General features: G+C 41.2%; 1 protein-coding gene across 2 annotated transcripts; it reads right to left on the reverse strand.

Annotated features, from left to right (window-relative positions):
* Nucleotides 1-8,978: 8,978 nt before the first annotated feature.
* LOC142396942 (ras-related protein Ral-B) lies at nucleotides 8,979-22,193 on the reverse strand. 2 transcript variants are annotated; one of them, XM_075480197.1, is made up of 5 exons: nucleotides 22,084-22,193; nucleotides 12,706-12,907; nucleotides 12,114-12,322; nucleotides 11,267-11,444; nucleotides 8,979-10,453 (listed from the first exon to the last, which is right to left on the reverse strand). In XM_075480197.1, exons 2-5 carry the CDS (start codon nucleotides 12,817-12,819, stop codon nucleotides 10,331-10,333), a joined length of 624 nt encoding a protein of 207 aa, XP_075336312.1. In that variant the 5' UTR covers nucleotides 12,820-12,907; nucleotides 22,084-22,193; the 3' UTR covers nucleotides 8,979-10,330. The 2 variants fall into 2 exon arrangements, with proteins under 2 accessions (XP_075336312.1, XP_075336313.1); XM_075480198.1 differs by lacking the exon at nucleotides 22,084-22,193 and adding an exon at nucleotides 22,008-22,025.
* Between the last annotated feature and the right edge of the window lie 345 nt (nucleotides 22,194-22,538).

Raw genomic sequence — 22,538 nt, forward strand, 5'->3', positions numbered from 1 at the left:
TAGAACTGAGCGCTGATAATATGCCCAATGGTCCCTCTCCTCTTCAGTCTGGAGGATGCAGACACAGAGGATCCAATTTGGAATTTTTGATTTACTGACCATAGAACTGCTTTTCACTTTGCCTTGGCCCATTTTAAATTAACTTTGGTCCAGAGAAGATGATGGCATTTTTGGATCATGTTCACATATGACTTCTTCTTTCCATAAAAGAGCTTTAACCTGCATCGGTGGATGGCACGGTAAGCTGTGTTCACAGATAATGACGTGTGGAAGTGTTCCTGAGCCCATGCAGGGATATCCATGACAGAATTGTGCCTGTCTTTATTGCAGCGCTGCCTGTGGGCCTGAAGATCACCAGGATCCAATATGGATTTTTAATATGTCCCTTGTGCACAGAAATATCTCAAGATTCTGTGAATCTTTTGATGAGATCACGGACTGTAAATGTTAGAAGATTCAAAGTCTTTGTAATTTTCCTTGAAAGAACATTGTTCTGAAATTGCCCCACACATTGTTGACATTTTTTTTTAATATTGCTGAACCTCTGTCCATCTTTACTTCTGGGAGACTCTTCTACTTATATTACTGACCCACTGACAACTGAACTAATTAGTTGGACATGTTCCTCGGATTTTTCTTGACCACCCTAATTTTCTACTTTTTGTTTCTCCTGTTCCAACTATGCGCTGCTGCCATAAAATCCAGTAAATTCTGATATTTTTCACAATATAGGAAAATGTTTTTAAATATTTGATATTTTTTGTACATTCTTTTGTGAATAAAATATTGGTTTATGACTTTTGTGAATAGTTTATTTTTGTTTGTATCTACATGGTACACAGCATGCCAACTTCCTTGAAATAAGGGTTGCAATTTAGACAGCCCATTTCACAAAGCTATTCATGATCAGCTCCACCTTGACTTATGCAATGTTTGTGAAGTTTGTGCAGGACTTTCCATTTAGCTCACGTCTCATCATGCCTATTGCCTGTCAAATACTTCCATAGCATGAGGAAGCCTGCTGTTTCGAAGATTAAAACAACACAATCCTACATCCGCATGTGCTTGGAATGAATTCTTCCTTAACGGCACACACACAGATGCACAACAATTTAAGTTCCTGATGCAATTATTGCCCATACACCTCATGCAGACAAATGTGAGCGGTACTGTGGGGTCCTGCTGTTATCTCATATAAATAGCCTCTAATGAATCGTTGCTTTCAAGCCCACAGATCCTCCCTTGACATGAGTTATGTGGTGTTGTGGTTATGAGAGCGAACTGCCAGGAATCATCAGATGGGGTAGGTATTGGCTCTTTCAGTTTAATCTGCCTTGGCCACTGCCTTATGTTGCACTAAGATTGCATGAAGGTTCGTGAGAGTTTGATTAGTTTTTTGTATTTTTTCCTTTCTCTCTCTCTCTGACTCGGTGTTGGATTAGTTAGGGAATGTGGAGAGGGTCAGGCACAGTACAGCAGGCAGCACTGACAATACTGAAAAGTATGTTTTTGTGTATATTTGTTTTATTCATTCGAACGTAACCTAAGTAACAGCACTGGCTTTCATTTCATGGCCAACACCCCCAACCAGTTTTAGAGGAAATCAGCAGCTGTGTATGCACATTTCTTACTTTTTACTCTCTGGTATGGACTTGCTATAAAGAAAATATGCTTCTCTCTCCACGCCATTTGACTTAGCGTAAGTTCTCTATGTATGAAATTTAGCGACTAACCCAGTGGACCCAGAAAGACCTCTAATTGGAAGCATTTTCAAGGCTGGGCTCATAATAAGGGGGTCTTGTTTATAGCAAAGGCAGTGCTCCCTTTTAGTGTAAAACAAAAGTTCAAGACCATCTGCTTCTTGTGCAAGGAAAAGAAAATCGATTAAAAAAAATCTATTTTAACTGTTAAAAACTTTGTAAAATGCCAACTTTTTTTTTTTTTTCGTGTTAAATCAGACCAAAAAAAAAAAGCCAACCAGTATTTTGGATCCACCAACATAACATTCTCAGCAGGTGTCCATCAAGGCTACATGTTTCTCCTGTGTATTACTTGCAGATACTGATACTGATAAGAATGATGAACAGCTTCTTGTGTAAACTGCTGATGGATGGCACTGTCATTTTGACAACGTCAGGAGAAAGATTTATTGTAAACCTCAGACACCTTGAGGCTAAGCGCAGCCATACAGTTGTAAATGAGAGCAAAACAAGGTTCACAACTCTTACAAGCTCCAATGATGCTCATCAGCAAATGGACTCTGACCTTCACTCGCCGGCTTTGCAGAACAGCACATTTACTGTATCTCGAAGCTCTATTCACATATTGATAGTGTTTGGTGCTCTTTATCATTTGTTATTCTATAAGGATATGAGTAGCGTAAAGCTTCTACTGATACCACACCAGATTTAACATGCTTGTAGGCACCAGTGCTTTAAGCAGAATAAAGCATCACTTGTCTTACTTTGTTATATCCAGATATCTCTCCAGCTCTCACATTTACTGCATAAACTGCCAGCTGAGAAGTCACAAGCGAATAGGTAAACATACTCATGAGTTTGGTTTGTTATTTTACAGCTTGCGGTTGCTGGTTGTGAAAGATTTCCTGATGCTTACAACAGAAGATATGGTATCCATAGTAACACGTGCACACTCACACCTGATGGCTGTGTAAGAAGTTTATCAGCTGAGAGGTTAGGTCTTCATGTGTGAAAGCTACAGAAATGTGAAGAACAAAGTATACTCTCCTCTGAGATTTTATGTATTAGGAGAAATTGAAAAAAAAATGTAGCTCTTACAATTTCTAAAAATCATACCCATGATTGCTACCCATTAATATGAAAGGATTTTAAGGTCATTTCTAAGATACCTGGAATTCATCATTCTTCAATGAGAAAAATTGTTCACATTGATTCAAGACATCTCTCAATCTTACCAGGAGTAGATGTCTCAGCAAGTTCATCCCCAGGTCAGACCGTGCAATGCTCAGAGAAACTGCAACAAACCCAGCAGCTAAATCTCAGACTACAGGTTTCAGTTAGCAATATGTTGAAGCTCATAACAGTAGTTAGAAAAAGACTGAACACATATAACAAGTAGTTGGAAGGGTTGCAGGAGAAAGCGTCCAAAAAGGGAGATGATTGGTCAAAATGCACAGCAGCATTTTTGGGGGAAACCAAAAAACAGCATATCAGCACAAACACCTCACACCTCACACCTACTGTCGAGCACGGTGGCGGAGGGCTGATGGTTTGGGCTTGTTCTGCAGCCACAGGACCTGGACACTCTTCTGTTTACCAAAGTATTCCGAGTCAAAGGTGAGTCTAGCGGTCTGAGTGCAAGAAACTTGGCCAAAATTGTGTAACGTAACATCACAATGATCCCAGCAACAGCTAAAGCTTTAGCAACAGCACATCTACAACAGAAAAAGAAAAGAATTGCTGTGTTTCAATAGTCCAGTCAAAGTCCAGACTTCAACCTGACTGAAATGCTGAAAGGGGAATTTAAAAGAGCTCTGCATAAATACAAGTTTGCCCGCAAACCTCAATGAACTAAAGCAACATTGTAAAGCAAAGCGGGCCAGAATTTCTGCTCAATGTGAAAGACATATGAAGAGAACAACTATTTAAAGTTATTGCTGCTAAAGGTGGTTCGATCACCAGCTAAATCACGGGGTGCACCTAGTTTTTGTTGAATAAACAGTAGCACAGCATAATATGTCATGTTTTTTCATTCATCTCAGGTTGTATGTGCCTAATTTTAAGTCCTCATGAGGGCCAAATCATATTTTTATTGTGCCCTGTCATGTAACATCGTAGAATTGAAAGAGGATGTGTTCACATGACTGGAGATAACATGTTAGTAAGAATCTGAAGTAATCACTGGATGTTCTATAAATCGGGTGAATCGGAAAACAAAGAAGTGCAACATACCTTTTCATCAGATGTCAAGTTTACTCAAGTAACTGAACAACAAAGCCAACTGAACAGTAAGCCAGTTTGGAGCTGTGCTGCACAGATGGTGAGAAAAATGGAAGCACAGAGCAAAACTCAAGGTGTAAAAGTGCTCATTTAAATGCAAGGGATCTGCAAACAACATGGAGCACTGTCATTTTTTGAATGTTCTCTTGATTAATGCTGTCAAAACAGATGCAATGTGAACAAATAACAAAGTTGTCAAGATGAACTATTTCAATCCACATTTGGCTCTGTCACCCCACTTATAGCACTATTAACGGTGTTGTCATTTATAATTTGAGGAACTTGTTTCTGACGGCTCAAACTGATGCTCATTTCCAAAATGTTCCACTTATTTTGTCACCCATCAGTCACCCATGCGAGGTCAGCTGATCTCCACGAGTTCAGTGAATTGTTTGACGTGCCATAAATCCAGTTTTTTGCTCAACATCAAAACAAAGCTCCTAAATGGGTGTTTCCATTCATTTAAGCCACAATTGAGTCGAGTTGCACCAGATCCTGTTAATCAGTTTGTGTCCATTATGTTCGTGATTACAGGAGGAAAGCAGCAGTTTGAGTAACCTGACATTCTTTCTCCTAAATGTGATGAGGGAACAGGGCATGCAGGCACGTATTAATCATCTTTACAGGTGGCTGCCTCATACTTTATATCTCGACATCCCAAATTTACAATTTCATGTTAAATCACATTCATTTTCACAATTTAGGATTCAACATTATCCTTTCTGCTTGAGTCCAATGTTGGACCGCCTGTCTTGTACACATCAGTGCAGTCTTATAGAAGGTGAGCCTATGAGATACATGATGTCCCCACTATCTATTCTCCAATGAGGATTTTAGACACGCAGCTTAGCCATACACTAAACCAGTTATTCCTCCCTCTGATTTTTACACATTCACATAATCGAGGCATCCAGGAGCTCTTCACGGTCCCACTGCATAATCATTAACCCTCTCAGATGGTTTATTGCTTAGAGGCTCAAATAATTAAAAACTACCTCATGTCTCACCTTAGAAAAAGCCAAGATTCAAAGACCAAATAATGAAAAACATTCGAGTAACAAAACCTTTTTCCGTTAACCTTCCCAATTAAACAACTCATGACAGAATCCATTTCCTTGGTGACTCTGAGGGGGGGAAAAAACACTCCATGGGTGGAATCCACAGCTCTAAAGGATGCTGCATTTTCAACACAGAAATATAAAAACATGTACATCACAAGATGGTGCAACAACAGAAAATGTTACAGCAGCTAATAGAAAGAATGTTTTAACAACATGAAGCAAATTTATCAAACATGATCTATACCCTGTGTTTTTACATCATTTATCGTGTTTGTTCATAAAAACTTTTATTCATGATTCAACAAATCGTGAGTGGGCCACCTTTCCTAAGAAGGATCTATACTGGATTTGACACACATGGCAGACAGCATAGGGAGAAGACATCTACACAGAGGATTTATTAAGGAATCATCTTAAATGGCATGGGTGGCAGGCAGTATGAGACACGGTGCAAAAGAGCAGTCTCTCTTCCACTGGCGTCATTTGTGCTGTGGTGTGCAGCTGAAGTAAGATGCATTACTTTCTTCTTCTTTCTTTAGTGAGAAGAGCAACAGTGCTGTTTGAGGGACTTACAATATAGTCATGTGAAAACAAAAGCACATCTAATGAAAGAAAATATATCTGATCCTTACTACAATTGGGTAAATAAAACCTGTGATGAGCAATAACATATGACACATCACACCATGTCATTTTCAGCAAAAACTAAGCCAAAATGGAGAAGTGCAGTGTGAATAAGTTCAACCTCATTGTTTCTATTAGAATTAGGAAGGTAAGTAGCAGCCAAATGATGCTTGTCAAATGCACTTGAGTTACTGATCATCTCAAATGTGAGGACCTCTATAAAGACGTTTTAGCGGTTTTCTGGCCTGGAGCGTTCAGGTGTGTGTTAACACGATGCCATGGAGGAAAGACATCAGCAACGATCTTAGAGAAGCAATTGTTACTTTACCATACATTTGGCAAGGGTTATGAGGTAATTTCCAAATAATTTGGAGTTCATCTACTGGGAGAAAGATTATTCACAAGAGGAAAACATTCAGAATGTTTTCAGCACAGTTTAGGTTTGTAAAGTTACACTCAAACGAACCACAAGACTTCTGGAACAATGTCCTTTGGACAGACCAGACCAAAAGGGAGACGACTGGTCAAAATGCACAGCACTATGTTTGGAGAAAACATATCAAAGCATATCAGCTCAAACACCTCATACCAACTGTCAAGCACGGTGGTGGAGGGCTAATGATTTGGGCTTGTTTTGCAGCCATGGGACCTGGATACCTGGACCCACCTCTGTATAGCAAAATAATCGAGTCAAAAGTGAGTCCATCTATCTGTAAGCTAAAGCTTGGCTGAAACTGGGTCATCAGCAGGATAATGATCCCAGACACAGCAGCAAGCTACAACAGAATGTCTGAAAAAGAACAGAATCAAAACGTTGAAATTGACAAGTTAAAGTCCACACCTGACTGAAATGCTGTTGTGGGACCTTTAGAGAGCTGTGCATAAACAAATGCCTGCAAAGCCCAATGAATGGATGCTGTGTTGTAAAGACAAGTGGGACAAAATTCCTCTTCAACAGTGTCAGAGACTGATAACTTCAAGTCATTGCTGCTAAAGGTCATCTTGGGGGTGTACTACGTTTTTTCACACAATGCTTCTGCATTTTGGCTTAATTTTGTTAAATGAACAAGGTCACAGTTATTTATCTGCAATTGTATTCACCTTATCTCTGGTGGTAAGGTGAGGTTTAGTTTAATGCCCCAATATGGAGATGCTTAGAATCTGAATATTCACACCTTCTTTTTTAAACGACTGCATGATTTGCTGTTGCAGGTCTGGATTTTTGTGCTGCAGTTGATATATAACAAATACCGTTTTAGGACTTTCCCCTTGTATGTCAGGAATGCTGTTCTTGATTCATAACAATGTCAGTAAAGTCATTGCTAATAATGCATTACATTTACTGTCACTGGATACATATGCACTTAATTATAAACTAAACGCTATTTCTGCATGATCTAAATCTTTAATAAAGGCTGATAAAGGCAGATGACGTTTACTCATTCTGTCAGCTATTGGGAGCAATAATAAAGCAGAGAGACTGGGCCTACAGAATAACAAGACTGCCATCCTCTGGTCAAAGAGTGAACAAGTCTCCCCTCTGAGGTGCACATTGCAGACAGCAGGATACAGCACAGTCGCTAAAATAGGAGTTATTCTCTGTCCATTGCATTTATCTTACAGGCCAAGCACAATTCCACCGAGTCTGTTTCTCTTTCTGTATAATGAAGGACTGTGACGGTGCTTTATCACTTGAACATCCTCATCCCCAACATTAGCTCAGATATAATGAGGGTTACTCAGAGGACGGGGGCCCTCTCCACAGAATGATAAAAGACCCCAGAGTGCGCCGGTGACACAGCATCGGTCATTAGCCCGGCTGGCTTTGCCCTTTCATGTATTTCTAAATAAGTGCCTTCCTGTGGGTTTAACAGACCACCTAATCTGCCTACTTAGAGGTGCAGGTTTGGAGTGGGAATCCAGAGGTGGGTTTCATGCCGGTAAATGTGCTTATCTGTGATGTGACATGTTCAGCCTCTCAGGTAGGAAATGCTGCCACAGGCTCTCAACCCCAACAGGTTTCACTGGTGATATAAATTAAAAGGGATTAGTGTATTTATGTAAGGTATGCAGTGAATGTGAAGCAGTGGCTTCCATATACGTTACAGCTTTACATCTCCATAGTATTTCTCACTGCACCTCTTCTTTTAAAGGTTAACACTGTTTTAAGAATTCACCTGGCGTTGGCCTGCCGGATCAATACTTGTAAATATACCGTTCTTTCTAGGAAAGCAGGGGTAAAACAGCCTTATCTCTGGTGCTGTGAAGATTACGGGCAGCAGCTAAAACAGTGCATTGATTTGTGGTCATGAAGGATATTTAAGTGTCAACACAAAAAGGATGACTTGATGCTAAAACTGTGCCGGAAAAGATGAAGTCTGCGCTTACAGAACGTTACTGAAATATCAGAGGAAATCAAGAATCCCTGCAGGAATACTGGGAGAGATTTGAAAATAAAGCAGAACAAGGTCACTTTAAACTCACTTTTGAGCAAGAGAGACCCAAATAGTCCCTACAGGAACACAGCAGATATATGTTTGGTGAAATTTAGTCCCCTTTCATTTTGAATCTTGAAAGGAGCACATGTGCCTCAGCATATTATAGATTGCAGCGCAAGTTGCTTTTTACACATTTAACTGCGGAGGACATGCAGTCTTCCTCCTTTTCTTTTACATAGGACCAAGGGAAGGCCCTTTTTATCATTCATCCCAAAACTATTTTAAAAATGATATATGGTCAGTCTTTGCCCAGTGGTGTAGTCAACCCCGTTTCCACACTGTGAAATGAGTTTCACTGACCTGGCCACCCCCAGGGGTTCAACAATGAGAGCCCTCGACCGGGCTTTGTCTTGAGGGTGTTACACAGACCTGCCATGTAACATAAGGCTGTAAAGTTAATATAAATGGTGGCAGTATATCACTGTCAAATTCAAGAAAAACAGGCCAATGGCACTCTTCTTGCTGGCAGAGGAACAATCAATGCAAAGTGAGTAACTGCTGGGTTATTTTGACAAAAGTGGGTCACAGACTGGCCCAAAGGAACCAAGAAATGCCAACTATGACATTTCATCTCAGTGGTTAATGCCAATTTAACATTACAATGTATAAATGGCAAGTAGATATAGCGGTCACATTACCTACACCAACCAGAAGAGGGCAATGTGCAACACTAGGCCTACCGGTGGTAACAGATTCTTTTTCAAAGAATTGTTCAAAAAAATAAATCAGTCGTTAAAAGAGTTGTAATATAAAAGCAACACTAGAACTCAATAATGTAAGCCACTGTTGTGAGGTCACAAAATAATGTTCATTAATTACAAAGAAAAAAAAAAAAAAAGCATTTATTCTGCAGCTGAAGAATACTTACAGCAGAAGGTGGTAAAAGAAAGAGGGCATAATACAAAGCATCGTTTAGGCAGTGGGGGAAACCTCTCATTTACTGTAGCAAATAATTAAACAACAGTTAGAAAGCAAAGCTTTGCTCAAAGACACAAAGGTAGTAGAGTTTTCTGATAAATGCACACAGTTATCATACATACTGCACATCCTCAAACATGGTCTTCTTTGTAATTTGTCGGCACAATCTATTTAAAAATGTCCAATTTGGATGAAGTCCCTTTCTTGGGTTTCTGCAATGTAGTGCATGTTATTCAAAAGAAATAAAAATAAGAAAACACAACAGAATGATGACTATTAAAAAGACGCTGATGATGCTGTCGGAGCAAGGTGGCCTTCTGGATTGTCAACAGCTGTCACAGCACGGAGCCAGCAATGACTCCAAACCTCAACAGGGACGTGTGACTGGAAGGAATCTGCCCTGTGAGGAGGGTCAGATCACACAAACAGCGCAGCGACGGGAAGAACATCAGGTTGGCTCCCTCCTCCTTACCGACAACATACTCCTGATGAAATCTCAACCTTGTCAACAAATGTTGAGACTTACCTGAAGCTCTGTCGGGTCAGAAGGACATGCTTTTAAAAAAACAACAACAAAAAACCCCTGCAAACCATTTTTATGATTGAATTGCGATAGTGAAATAACCTTGTTTGGCATCAATCAAGGGAAAAAAAATGGAAACAGTGGAAGCTGAAACTTCCAGCGACCACTTTAAACACGCATTCAGGTTTCCAAGAGTATGACCAGATCGATGGATGAAAGCCAACAAGTTTGATTGAAGAGAGTGTTATCAATAATTACAAACAGGACAGACAGCAGCATTAGAGCTCCTTGTAATAATAATAAAAAAAAGCCTTAAGATTTAAGAGTGGAGAAATTAAAGAAAGACATTAAAAGATCCCCGTTCACTGAAACAAAAACACACCGATCCAAAGTTAAAGGCAGTGGAGTTCCGAGTTAAACAGTGGAGAATGTCTTGAGCAGCAGAGTTAGTGTCACTGGCAGTTTGGTCATTAGCTTACTGTGAGCCATCAAACGCCGCAGTCCGAGTCACAGTCACAAGAGGGCATCTTCCAATGAGACCCTTAGCCAGATTTCATTCATTAAAATTGGCAACAAAGTGGTTGAGATTGTTCTAGACACTGATCTATAACAAGCTATTAAAAATATTTATCAAATCAAATTTCATTTAAATGACAACAACAAAGACATCTGCTTTGTTCCACAGCGTCACAGCTGTATTGTGGCTTGTTTGGGTCCATGGGACGCTTAAAGTAAGCAGCACCTTTCCCTGAAACTCTTCTTGCTCTTCTTGTTTTTTCCTTTCCCGTTTTTGTCCTTGTTTTCAGATATTTTCTTGCCTCGTACTTCACGCATCAGATCAAAGAAAACCTGGAGGGAACACAATCAGAGCATAACGGTGATAAAGTGGAAAATCTGTAGTAATGAGGCAAGGCAAGGCACATTTATTTGTATAGCACAATTCAACAACAAGGTGATTCAAAGTGCTTTACAGATACATTATAACAGTAGATGATAGTAGCATGATTTAAATCTTAAACAAAAAAAGAAAGATATAAGAACAATAGATAAAATCAGTGGTTAAAATGTGATTAAGTTTTGAAACTCAAGCTTCAGATTTGGAGCTTTATTCAAACGCAGCTGAAAATAGGTGTGTCTTCAGCCTGGACTTAAACACACTGAGTGTTTCAGCTGATCTGAGGCTTTCTGGGAGTTTGTTCCAGACATGTGGAGCATAGAAGCTGAATGCAGCTTCTCCATGTCTGGTTCTGACTCTGGGAACTGATAGAAGACCGGATCCAGATGAGCTGAGAGGTCAGGAGGTCACTGATGTATTTTGGTCCAAGAGGTGAAATGAGGTGAAAATCCTGAAGTCATTCTGAAGTTTAGGACTGTGCAGAAGTTTTAGAGACATTTAGAGACAGATTCACATCTGTGTGGAACTGCATGACCTGAAACAGTCACATACCACAGACGAGCCGTGGCAAGTTTAAAAAATGCTTTGATCGACTAGCTTGACAAGAGCAAGGAATGGTCACGCCAAATATTAGATCTGAGCATGGTTTTTTCCTTTATGAAGTAGTGATAAATACAAACTATTCATGGTGATACTTTTGAAGGCCTTCAGTGCCTAAAACTTCAGCACAGTTCTCTACACCAGGTGGAATGTGTGAGCAGCGGCACCTTGTCGACGTTGGCTCTAGTTTTGGCTGAAGTCTCCACATACTGGACGCCCCACTCCTCGGCCTTCCCGCGGGCCTCGTCCACCGGCACCTGCCGGCGCTCCTCCAGGTCCGACTTGTTCCCAACCACCAGGAGAGGAATCTTGTCCTCTTCTGCCTTGACCCGCAAGATCTGCTCCCTGCCAGCACAAAGACATTTTCATGTATTTTTGAGCATTTAAGCCAACAAAGCATCATTATGCCAGTATACTGATCCAGCTGCTGTCAAACACAGTTTGTATTGAAAATGCCAAAAGCATTTTTCCAATTTAGAGTGCTGAAAGTGTGGGGGATGATTTCTTTCTTCACGGCGTGCAAAACTGATGTGTTTTAGGCCAACATTTGGCAGGTGGAAAAGATTCCAACAGTGCCGCTAACAAACAATTTCGATTGATGCTTCTGCATTTTGTTGATGTTTGTAACGTTCAAATCTTACTCGCACCTTCCTGCCAAAATAGATCCAAACAAACACTCTCTACAAACACACAACAGGCAGTGGCATTAATGCAAAGCTCTGCTGCAGGCTCTGCTTCTCCTCAATAAACAACTGTCTGCGTGGATCTTCGATGCATATTTAGGAGCTTATTCTGACTGATGTTTGTATCATAATTGTAGGATCAGGACTGAGGACAAAAAAAAGAGGAAAGGGACTATTTAATATCAAGTGGTCTCCGTCTGCTTTTTATACATTTTAGAACAAAAATGTCATAAACAAGAATGATATCCATGATATCATTGAGCGTAGTCAAACCACTAGTTGAGTAATAATGGCCATTACCAACAGAGCAGTGTAAAGTTAGCATCATTACCTGAACTCTTCAGTGGCAGAGAAGGACTCGTGCTCTGTGATGGAGAAGACCAGCAGGAAACCCTCCCCGCTGCGAAAATAATTATCCCTGATAGCAGCATAGTCCTCCTGGCCAGCTGTGTCCAGGATGTCGATCTGGACTTCCTCTCCATCCAGGACCACCTTCTTCCTGTAGCTGTCTGCTTTGGTGGGCTCATAGTCCTCCACAAACTGAGAATGTAAAGATTCTCATTTTATTAGGAAGTGTAGGTGACACGACAAGCCGCCTTTGTATGCTTAAGGCGTCGGTGAAGCCTGATCAGCAATGCAGCCGGTGTGAACAACAACACTGATCAGCATCAGAGCATTTAAATAAATAAATAAATAAATAAATGCTGCTAAGAGAGGAGCAAAACTGTGACCGTTGCATCTCTCAGAAAAAAAGTGTCACAATTGACATAAATATGTGATCAAGCAAGAGAAATGTTTTTAAAAGAAAAAAATATATCATTACGTTAACCTCTTAGTAGCTCTGATGGACCTCTGAAAGAAGGCCTTTGAACAGAGATCTGGTAAAAAGCTAACATAGTAGAAATGAGGAAGCATCGACTCACCTCATCGTACATGAACTGCAGCGTGAGGGCCGACTTCCCCACGCCTCCACTTCCCACCATGATCACCTTGTGCAACGCCAGAGAGCTCTGGTTTTTACCTTTATTGGCAGCCATCGTTGGATCCTTCTTTGTGCCTCTTTTATACACTCAAGCACATGTACACACTCATACACACACGCACGCACGCACAGACAGATACAACCTGTGAATGACAAGAGTGGAAACATATCACTGCTTACTGTAAATAAGCTCAAAAAGGAGAGAACACAAGAGTGTGGACAAGTGCAGGGACAGATGGCAGTTGTTACTTAACAGCCCTCCCAGCCACAGTAGCACGCTGTGCCAAGCCTCTCGGCTGTGCTCCAACAAATCTTGAATCTTAACCCCTACCATGCTCATTAAAGTGCCAAATTGCCTACTCATGAATCCGAGAACTTTATAAAGTTCGTCATCAAAAGGTCATTGCAACTGATCAGAAGTAATGAAGCCATCATTCTCCACTGCGAGGCAGCGTTTACGGAAGCATTAAAATAGGGCATCTTGTGCTAAACTCGTTAAAAAGGAGGAAGACGTGACTGGCCATTTATCTGCCTTATAATGGCTCTGCTCTTAGAAGGTGAAGGCTCAGAGTCAATTGTGTTTCGCTTGACTTCAGTATCTTCCGTGTCTGTCAGAGACAACTTCCAGCACGAGTGCCCAACTGACTCCACTCTAAATGTCTGTCTGCCATATCTTAACCTTCACCTGACTTGGATTAATTGAAGACTGTCAAGTGAGCACAGGGTTCAGAGCAAGCCCCGGATCTGCAAACATCAATATATGCAGTATAAAACATACTGCAACAGAGAACTCAAAGTGTAAATTTTAGTCATTTGATCTTTGAACATCACAGGTGACTCATCTATTTGATTAGTTGTGCATGTAAGGCGGAGAGGAGCTAAACCGAGCTTGATATTTATAAAAGTACCTTTAGTCTACAGCACATTTTACTATAGCCGCATTCGGACAGAGCCGTTCTAAGAACCGTCCTCCTCGAGTTTCGTTCTGATAACTGCCCTTCCCCAGGGGAACTGTTTCAGTTTGCATTTGCACATGAGTCGGGACCCTGATAGGGACTGATGCGACGCAGCCGTCTGCGACAGCGACGTGTTACTTTAGCGCCACATTCAACAACAAAACAAAACCCGTGAAAAGTAAGGAGAGAAGAAAAAAACACCACCAAGAAGCTAATATGGAGAGCGGGGAGGCCACCGTGTTCATGGTCTGCATGATGGGGATATTAATCATGGACCATCACATCGGGCGTCTAACATCGAGGCTGGAAGAGCACACAGAGAGTCAGGATCGAGCGCAGGCCATACTTCTTCGTTTCATGAAGGAAGGAGAGCAGAGCGGCGCAGACAAAGGAGACAACGTGTCAGTTTAACTTATTAAACACGCGCCGGTTGTGTCTGTGTCGTATGAGTAAACATTTCAGCCGTGACAACATGACAAGGGGCGTAGCTACCAACCACCAAACACCTCCGTCAGATGTGTTCCTATAGAACCCTGAAAAAACCCAGCTGAGGAGACGGAGCTAAAATGGTTATAGGAACAGAGGGTTATGGTCCCGAGTTCCCGTATGTGCGAATGCAGGAAAAAACGGCCCCGTTCCTGAAAGGTTATAGGAACTGCCAAAGGTTCCTACAGTGTGAATGCGGCCTATGACAGCCTTTTACAGAACACTAAAGTCCAGTCGAATAGAGTGAAGTTGCCCAGTAAGTAACAGTCATGATAAGAACTTTCCATGCCATTATTCCCCAATTCAGAGAAAATGAGTTCAATGCTTGCCGTCATGTCCTCTGATGACACACTGGAGCAACTTCGATGATAAAAAAAAAAGGAGATAAGTTCAATTCCTTGGTGCTGCACCTCTTTAAAGACAACACTTGATCATCACTGTTCAGATGTACTAACCGAGTCGTCTTAATGAAGCTGAGGACAGCAGTATGAGCTGCCTGGGAAAGTATCTTTCACATTTCTGGCTTCTGGTTTTTGAATGACCTTTTTGGATTTTTTTTTTTTTTAATTACCCTCATGGAAAACGTGGTAAGAACGTATGAGACAAAGTTTCTGATGCGCTTGTCCTAGAATTTTTTTTTCTTTTAAAACAACTGAATCAATAAGTAAACTGTAGTTTCAACAACAGTCACCGCTACATTCTGTTTGCAGCGCGTCGTTCTTTTCCTAAGCAATAAGAAAAAGCGCTTAGGAATAGATGATAGGATTTTTTGGATTTTCAAACATTTCCTAGATGTCTGTGTTTCTCCAGCAGTTTTGTTATGCGGGTGCAGAATGGAGAGTAATCAGCTGAATGAGCGACACCTGGAACTGGTGTGCTCGGTTGGCCTTTTCAAGCCTCCAATGTGTGTGCTTAGCTGTGGGTAATCCGCAGCCGTCCGCATCATGGGATACATCTTAGTCCACTGTCAGTCTGTCAATGAGATCAACAGAAGCATCCGACCATTGACAATCAGCTATGTGCAGTCAAATGCTGCTTCGTCATATGGCTTCACACCATCGGCAGTTTATCGCTCTACAGAGACGGATTCTTCCCTCCTCTTGGGATGTCACACTAATGGAAGCACTGAGCTGATTCATAGCCATATTCATAATCTGCTCCTCCCCAACAGTAAACATTTTTGCTCATAAACAGTGTTACAAGTGTTGAGCGTTCAACAGACGACGCTGAGGAGATAAACTGAGGGACAAGAAGAAGAAAAAACAACAACCCATCTTTCACTCCAAGCATATCATTACAAATGTAGAGAATAGAGAAACTGACTGAAATCTCATCCAAACTTTTGGTGTGAAAAATCAGTAAATGTGCTACTGGGCATGTGATATTTCCACCAAAAGGAGAAAAAGGTTTCTTTTGCAAACACCTCGGTATGCCAGTAAAAGTGTCATGACTGTTGATACGGAGGATGTGGCATCATGGCTCCACTCTCCATGACCAGGAAGTGAAGCCTGACCTGTGCTCTTCCTGTCTTTGTTATCAGTAAGCTGACCAGTGAAAGGGATCATAGGAAGGATACCCACGCAAACATACACATTCAATTACACACATTTTGACAAAAGAAGCAGAACTTAGCACTTGTGTATATGGGTCACGGTTTAAATTATTTACACATAACCCACTTCCCTGTGCACATGCACAGACACCAATACGATAAAACACAGAGTTAACAAACTTAAGGTATGATAAATAACAATTAGTGCAATGTTTCCGACAGTAGAGGAGAGTTCCCGCATGGCAACACAGGTTGCATGGAGGGCACTGAGAGAAAGAGCTAAATTAATATTTAGGCATGACCCACATATGAAACTGCTGTTTTCTTGGTACTAGTGCATTTTAGGGGATGAGGAGTTAAGGACAGGGAGGGATTCAGTTTAGCAGCCCACTCTGGTTGCAAGAGTCCTGAAATATAAATGAAACGAGTGCAGCTGGGGCTACGGACTTTCAGAAAGATTCCCTTTGGAAAACTACCTAACCTTTAATCTATGCTCATATGCTCTATGCGAGGCGAGGAGAGGAACAAACAAGTTTTGCCAGAAGTCACACAGTTATTACTAAATGATTACAGCAAACAGACATCCTGCCAGCAAATGGCTCATTTATGAAAAGAAAAAGTCACACACCCATCCATTAACAACTGGTGCTTAAAGCACACGTCAATCATCGAAGCACCGCCAAGAATAAGCTCATTCAAATTTATATATATATTTTTTTAATCAATTAGCTGACTCAAATGACATTAAATTGACTAACCCAGCCTTACATGTGCAAAGCTTGGTCTTTAACCCGTTTAGACCTGATGCAACATATATAGGGCAGAGACTAAACTGTAACAGGCACACCAGTGCAGCTTGGATATATGCCCCTGTTTTTAATCATCATCATACATCTTATGATGCAGCAGGTGGGAGTGGCATTTCAATCCATGTACATACGTCATGAGAGTTTGTTCAACAGAAGAGCAACAAGCCTGTTGTCATCATAACAAAGCTGGGCGGTAACAACGGTGTGTGAGCTGTCATTTAGCAGTTTATGCTAAGTAAACACTCCCGCTGCTGGCACTTCACTCAGTCCTTCGAGCTATCAGTTCATTCTTGGAAAAAAAAAAAAAGTAATCAGTGATACTACAGCCCCAAATTTCTCATAAAGATAAGAGGTGAAAAAGACAGAAACGTACTCCTGCCGCAGGTACTGCAAAGAACATAAAGCCACGTGTTTCATGTACCACCGTCTGTGTAGCGTTAGACGTGAGTGAAGTTTTCTGTTTGGTGCTACGAAATATAAAGTTCAACTGAAGCGCTGGTATACGGTCGAAATAAATACTTTACACTAAAGGTTTAGGGATTTTCAGAGGTCTGAGTTTTAGTGGGAAGCTGTCCACTCGTCTGAATACCCTCACGTTTGAGAAGGCTTTTCTTCTGAAAGCCAGAGGCCCAGGTGGGCTGCCTTGAACAAACAATATCAGAGAGTCAAATTGGTGATGGTCATCCTCAGGATCACAAAGTGATGCGTCTGAAGACCTGAAGGGAAGCTGAATAAGCGAGTATAAAACAAGACATCTGGACTGTAGAGCCTGGGGATACTCCACTCCTGGGATCTCAGCGGTGGGGGAATTTCCTCTCCTCCTCTGATGAAGAAAACAGGGAATTTTCTGACTCAATAACAACCCTCCCAAGTCTGACGATCTGTGAAGGAGATTAGCTGCTTCCATCACCCTCAACATGTGTCACATTAGTCAACCAAGTCCCTCCAGTGGCTCAGCGACTGGTGAAATAGAAACACTGCACTGATGACAAAGCGACGCGAGCAGGGAAAAAAAACTAATATGCTGAACTCTCGAAACCATTGTCATCTCATTACTTACAAACTGCCTCTCCCATTTCAATCTCACACCACTGACTCATGTTAGACCTCCTTAAATTAATGCCAGGAAAGCTCCTGGTCTGTCCCATCTGATTTCTACCACTGCCAAGCAGAAAAGATTTTTCTCTTCAAGCAAATGTGACAGAAGAACCCAAAACAACATTGAGTCACTTTAGTCATGTGTTAACTCAAAGAACTGCTCGTCTGTGACACACCGAATGGCATTCAAGACTCAGCAGTTTGTTTATCACAGCACAACAAACAATGCATAATTTAATAGCGAGGTCCTGCTGGGGTCGGGCAGAATTGTGTTTGGTCTTTCAGAATATAACAGTTATAACAGCCACTGCCTGTGGAGATCAGGAAATTATTTACTCTACATAAAAAGACGGCATACGACAGCGAAGGGGGCATTTTCCAAAAACACTCCACAATGCATACTAAGGGGTTTTTCACAGAGAGGCCTTTCACAAAACTGGGCAACAGAGACCTAAATCCTCACAGTGTTAAAATCCTTCCAACTTCAGCTGCACTTAGTGGGGTGAGTTTCAACCATTTCTCTATTCAAAAACCATTCCCTCTCCTAATTAGGGGAATTATCAACACGGTGCTAATGCAGAGCAGTAAATGCTGATCTCCATAGTCAGAATAATGAGAATAATAAAAAAAAAAAAAATGTCTTTAGCCTGCTGTGCTTAACAGATATCCTTTCTCCTCCCCCTGCAGCTGACCATGGTGATCTTATCCTGACACTTGCATGTTTCCCATTACCCAAGCATTCCACAGGACTCATTCAAGGCGGCTAGGGGAGTTCACGCTTCAGCATGCATTTACTCACAAAACTGTTCGCTGAGCAACTCCCAGCAGCACTTTATCACCAATTTGCTATTTGCCTGACAAGAGAGAGGCTCACTTACACACCACCGACACCATGGAAAGAGCCTGTGGTGCCGTCATGGTTTGAAATGGAGAAAGTTTCAAATCATGACAGTTACACTAAAATGTGCCCCTCTGCCTCACATTTCAGTCGTGTCTACTGGGTTTACAGAGCAAACATTTGTGTGACATCCTGAGAAGGTAAACACGACACTGAACGGTGTGGCGTAGCGTCGCTTATTGCTCGAAATCGATATTTCACGACCCGGCACGGACAGTGGACTCTTCTGTGAAACCGGGTCTTCCAGTCTTTCCCACCGACTTTCACAGAAATACACACACAGCAGCGCATTTAGGAATCGAGACAATCCTCTTAGTGTCCGTCAGTGAAACGGCGGCCTTGAATGGAGGAGAAAAAAAATAAGTGCATTCAGAGTGCAGGTGTGTGGATAAATCAGCAACTGAGGAAAGAGGTGTGAGAGATCTCTCCACACTCGATCTACCAATACATCTAAATTATGTACATGCATCTGGATGCAAGCAGGGGGAGCTGATGCGGATTGTTGGGAGCAGGGTCAGTCGATATTGATACAAGTTGTATTAGTCTTTGATTTCTAATGCGTACCCCACCTTTCGCCCAACGGCAACTGGCATAGGCTCCAGCCGCCTACAGCAACTCTGAATTGGAAAAAGGATAGCTGGATGGATTAATAATGAGACATCATTTAATAATGTTCAATTTGTTTCTTTGATAAGAGATGAGAAGGTACCATGATTTGACAGCGGCAGCTAGGCAACATGCGTTCCATCACACTTAACCTGTTCTTGGTAACTGAGAACAGCTGAGAGTACAAAATGAATTAGAAAAAACAAAACAAAAAAAGAAACATGATTTCTCACGGTATGAAATAGCCTAAGTCATATTTTATGACATTTAAATCTGGTTCACAATAGACATACAATCAAGTTAACAAGTTATTATACTGAGGCAATAAATTAAAAAAAATTAAAAATGTTCCTGTAGGCTATTTTTTTTAATCTAATGTTGTTGTGTATGCCAGGAGTCCCCAACCAATGGGCCGTGGAGTATTTGTTAGCGGCCGTAAGTAGTCCATCAAAAAGAAAAATCAAACAAACAAATAACCCCCTTTAAATACATTTTTACCCGAGGATAATAATAGGTTTGCAGCAACATTAAATGAAGCATCATTTGTGACCCATTTCATGGTAAAACATGCAGTTTTGCCAGCTGTGTGGTTTCCTATTCACCTCTCAATGGTGCCAGTGAAACTGGCATTAGTTGCAGATGATTTATTCTCGCCTCAACAGCTCAAAAATGAATCGATAAAATATTAGTTACTTCACCCAACTCCAATTCTGAGAATTGGCGTTGCCCTTTGATAGCCTTTGTTTGAGATCAGCCCTTTTAGTGACCACCAGTCACATTATCCAGGACAAATACTGTCCGATCAATAAGAGCATCCTTGCCAGTCGATGATGAGATCAATGTACTTGCAGAGAAAATAGCATCTTATTTATACTTTCTCCGTGTTTTTACTTACCCAGGTAAAATATCTACTATATTCAAACTGCTATGGTTCTCTACTGAAAACAGAGTGCAGGACAAATTAGCCAGAAACTGATCAAAGTAAGTTACCGCAGTGCTGGTGCCCTTACAGAAAGTGGTTCTTGGGGGTAGTGAGACGCAGCTACATTTTGAGAAGCAAAAACATCCCCCACAGGTAGCTTCCGCAACAGTCTGGATGAACAGCCCCACAGGCACCAGGTGCCAGCAGCGGGTGACAGAGAATTAATGAATATGAATAATTTAGAAAAGGTGAATTATTACAAGCTTCTGCAAACACATATTTGCATGTCTCGTTCCTCTTCCTTGCTGGTAACAGGATGCCGTGCTTTTCATAGCGAGGGCCTTTCGCACCCACCGATTCATCTGGTGTATGCCTAGCAGTGAACTAAACTGGCTACCCTCAGGACAGAAAAATCACCCCACTCTAGTCTAAACAGTTGTGCCTTAGAGACAATGTTGCATTAGTTGACTGTCAGAATCTACAAATCAACATTCTTTTACATGAGGGTGTCTTCCTACCTGACATGGAGGCAAAGCAGCAAGTGCTGCTTTAAACCTGCATGAATAATCTCAGATGAACTGACAACCGAACAATTTAGCTTAATTTGTCAGTCATGTTTCAAACGTCACTGGTTTGACTACACATGATATAGCCCAATTAGCGTACAATAGGTGAACAAACACATGATCCCAAGAAGACTGCTAAAGAATTCCTGAGCTGTTTCCCTGAATATGTTGGGAATGCGCTGGGTTCAGTTGTTTTCAGGAGTTTAATGACGGGATGTTGGTGTTCATTACGCTGCAGAGCATAAAAGAGCAAGTTTGTGTACTTATTACGCAATCTAAATCAGATATTCATTAATCTCATAATTACATTTGTCCCTCTCCCTTGACTTTATTTTATTAGCAAGATGGAACAAGTGTGTGTTGCTTTGCCAAATACACCGTCCTCCACACCCTCACAAACACAAATAGAGCTGAATCGTCATTCTCCACCCATACAGCACATTGTATAGATGTAAACACTCTCCAACTGACTGAACTGCCCTTGACTTTGAATTTATTTGACTTTTTGCAATTGACACACGGATGTTAGAGACTGTTAAACAAAGCCATGTCGAAAAACACAGGTCCTTTTTTTTTTTAACCAACAAAATGAGAGATTTAACTTTGTGATTTACGGTATTTCAGTAGATTAACAATAGAGGATGCAGCAGTCTTAAGACACAGACACCTAGTGAGTTGGGTTTATCTCTGGCAGTAAGGAAACCAGTTATTTTTGCTGACTTTCAGGATTACAACAACATTAGCAGAAGGAATCGTGAGCTCACTTGGGTGTGTCATCTCATCTGAGTTAACTTTTCACCACTTGTAGCAATTCTCGATGGGAATATAGACAACGCGCGTTATTCCCATGGTTTATAAAACTAAATATTAGGCCTCGAAAAGGACCACAAAACATTTGTCAAACACGTTAGGGAAACTGAACTCTTTCAATATAAACAGAGAAGCTCGTAAACAGGTAGTTAGGCTAAGCTAATACCGTTATTGCTAACCAAAGGCATTGCTACACCACAATGGGGATTACATGAACACTAACAAACACCAACACCCATTCTTAGTATTTGTTAAGTGGGAAGAAAACTTACGGAATTTCAACAAATCTCTGTGAATGTCTAGATTAGTAATGCTAACACAACTCGTGACCAGATTAATGAAACGTACAGTGTTAGTAACCATGTCCTGACCGTTTCCTACGATAAACAAATACCAGATAACAACACTAACAGGGGCACTCGTTCAAACGAACGGATTAACTTTGTATTTAATGTGCTAGCACCCATACTCTGTTTATAAGTCACCCCTTTGACTCCACGAGTCGCTCGCCCTTCCTCTACACAGGTGTGGTAACGTTACCGTGTTGCCTTGCTAGGAAACACGCTCCAGCAAAACCACTTCGCTCCAATAAAAGAAACAAGTTAGGAAGTCCTACCAAAGCAGGATTCGAGAGCTGCCCTTAGCTGATGCTATCTTGCTGTCTGCTTTAAAGGCGCACACCGAGGCATTGGTTCCCTGAATACAAACTGCTCCCGCAACAAAAGCCCCACCTTCCGGAAGTTAAAACTACAAATGACAGGATGTGACGCCATTATCGCCCTGAAATGACGAAATCATCTTCCCTTTTGTTAAATATTTGCACTTGTTCCACACTTCCACTTTTATAAATGATTAATATACTTGTTTACACCTTAATGTAGTCCAGGATTACTTTCAGAAATCAATGCTCACTGTAATTAATTGCAAAACTGAGTCATGGTATTACATTGGCATTGTGTGTCCGTCATTAAAGCAGAACTGTTACACTTTAACTTCAACATGCAAAATATGCTTCTCTACAACAATAAAATTAAAAGTCTACCAGTGAACCATGATCTTTGGCTAAACATT

The sequence above is a fragment of the Odontesthes bonariensis genome, chromosome 12 (assembly GCF_027942865.1).
Source record: "Odontesthes bonariensis isolate fOdoBon6 chromosome 12, fOdoBon6.hap1, whole genome shotgun sequence".
Lineage (NCBI taxonomy): Eukaryota > Metazoa > Chordata > Actinopteri > Atheriniformes > Atherinopsidae > Odontesthes > Odontesthes bonariensis.

Excerpts from the sequence above, each read along its gene's own strand:
- LOC142396942 (XM_075480197.1), bottom strand. The coding sequence starts at position 12,819 with ATGGCTGCCAATAAAGGTAAAAACCAGAGCTCTCTGGCGTTGCACAAG. Across the intron at positions 12,323-12,705 it reads TGCAGTTCATGTACGATGAG|TTTGTGGAGGACTATGAGCC; the intron begins GTGAGTCGATGC and ends TTACATTCTCAG. Across the intron at positions 10,454-11,266 it reads CTAGAGCCAACGTCGACAAG|GTTTTCTTTGATCTGATGCG; the intron begins GTGCCGCTGCTC and ends TGTTCCCTCCAG.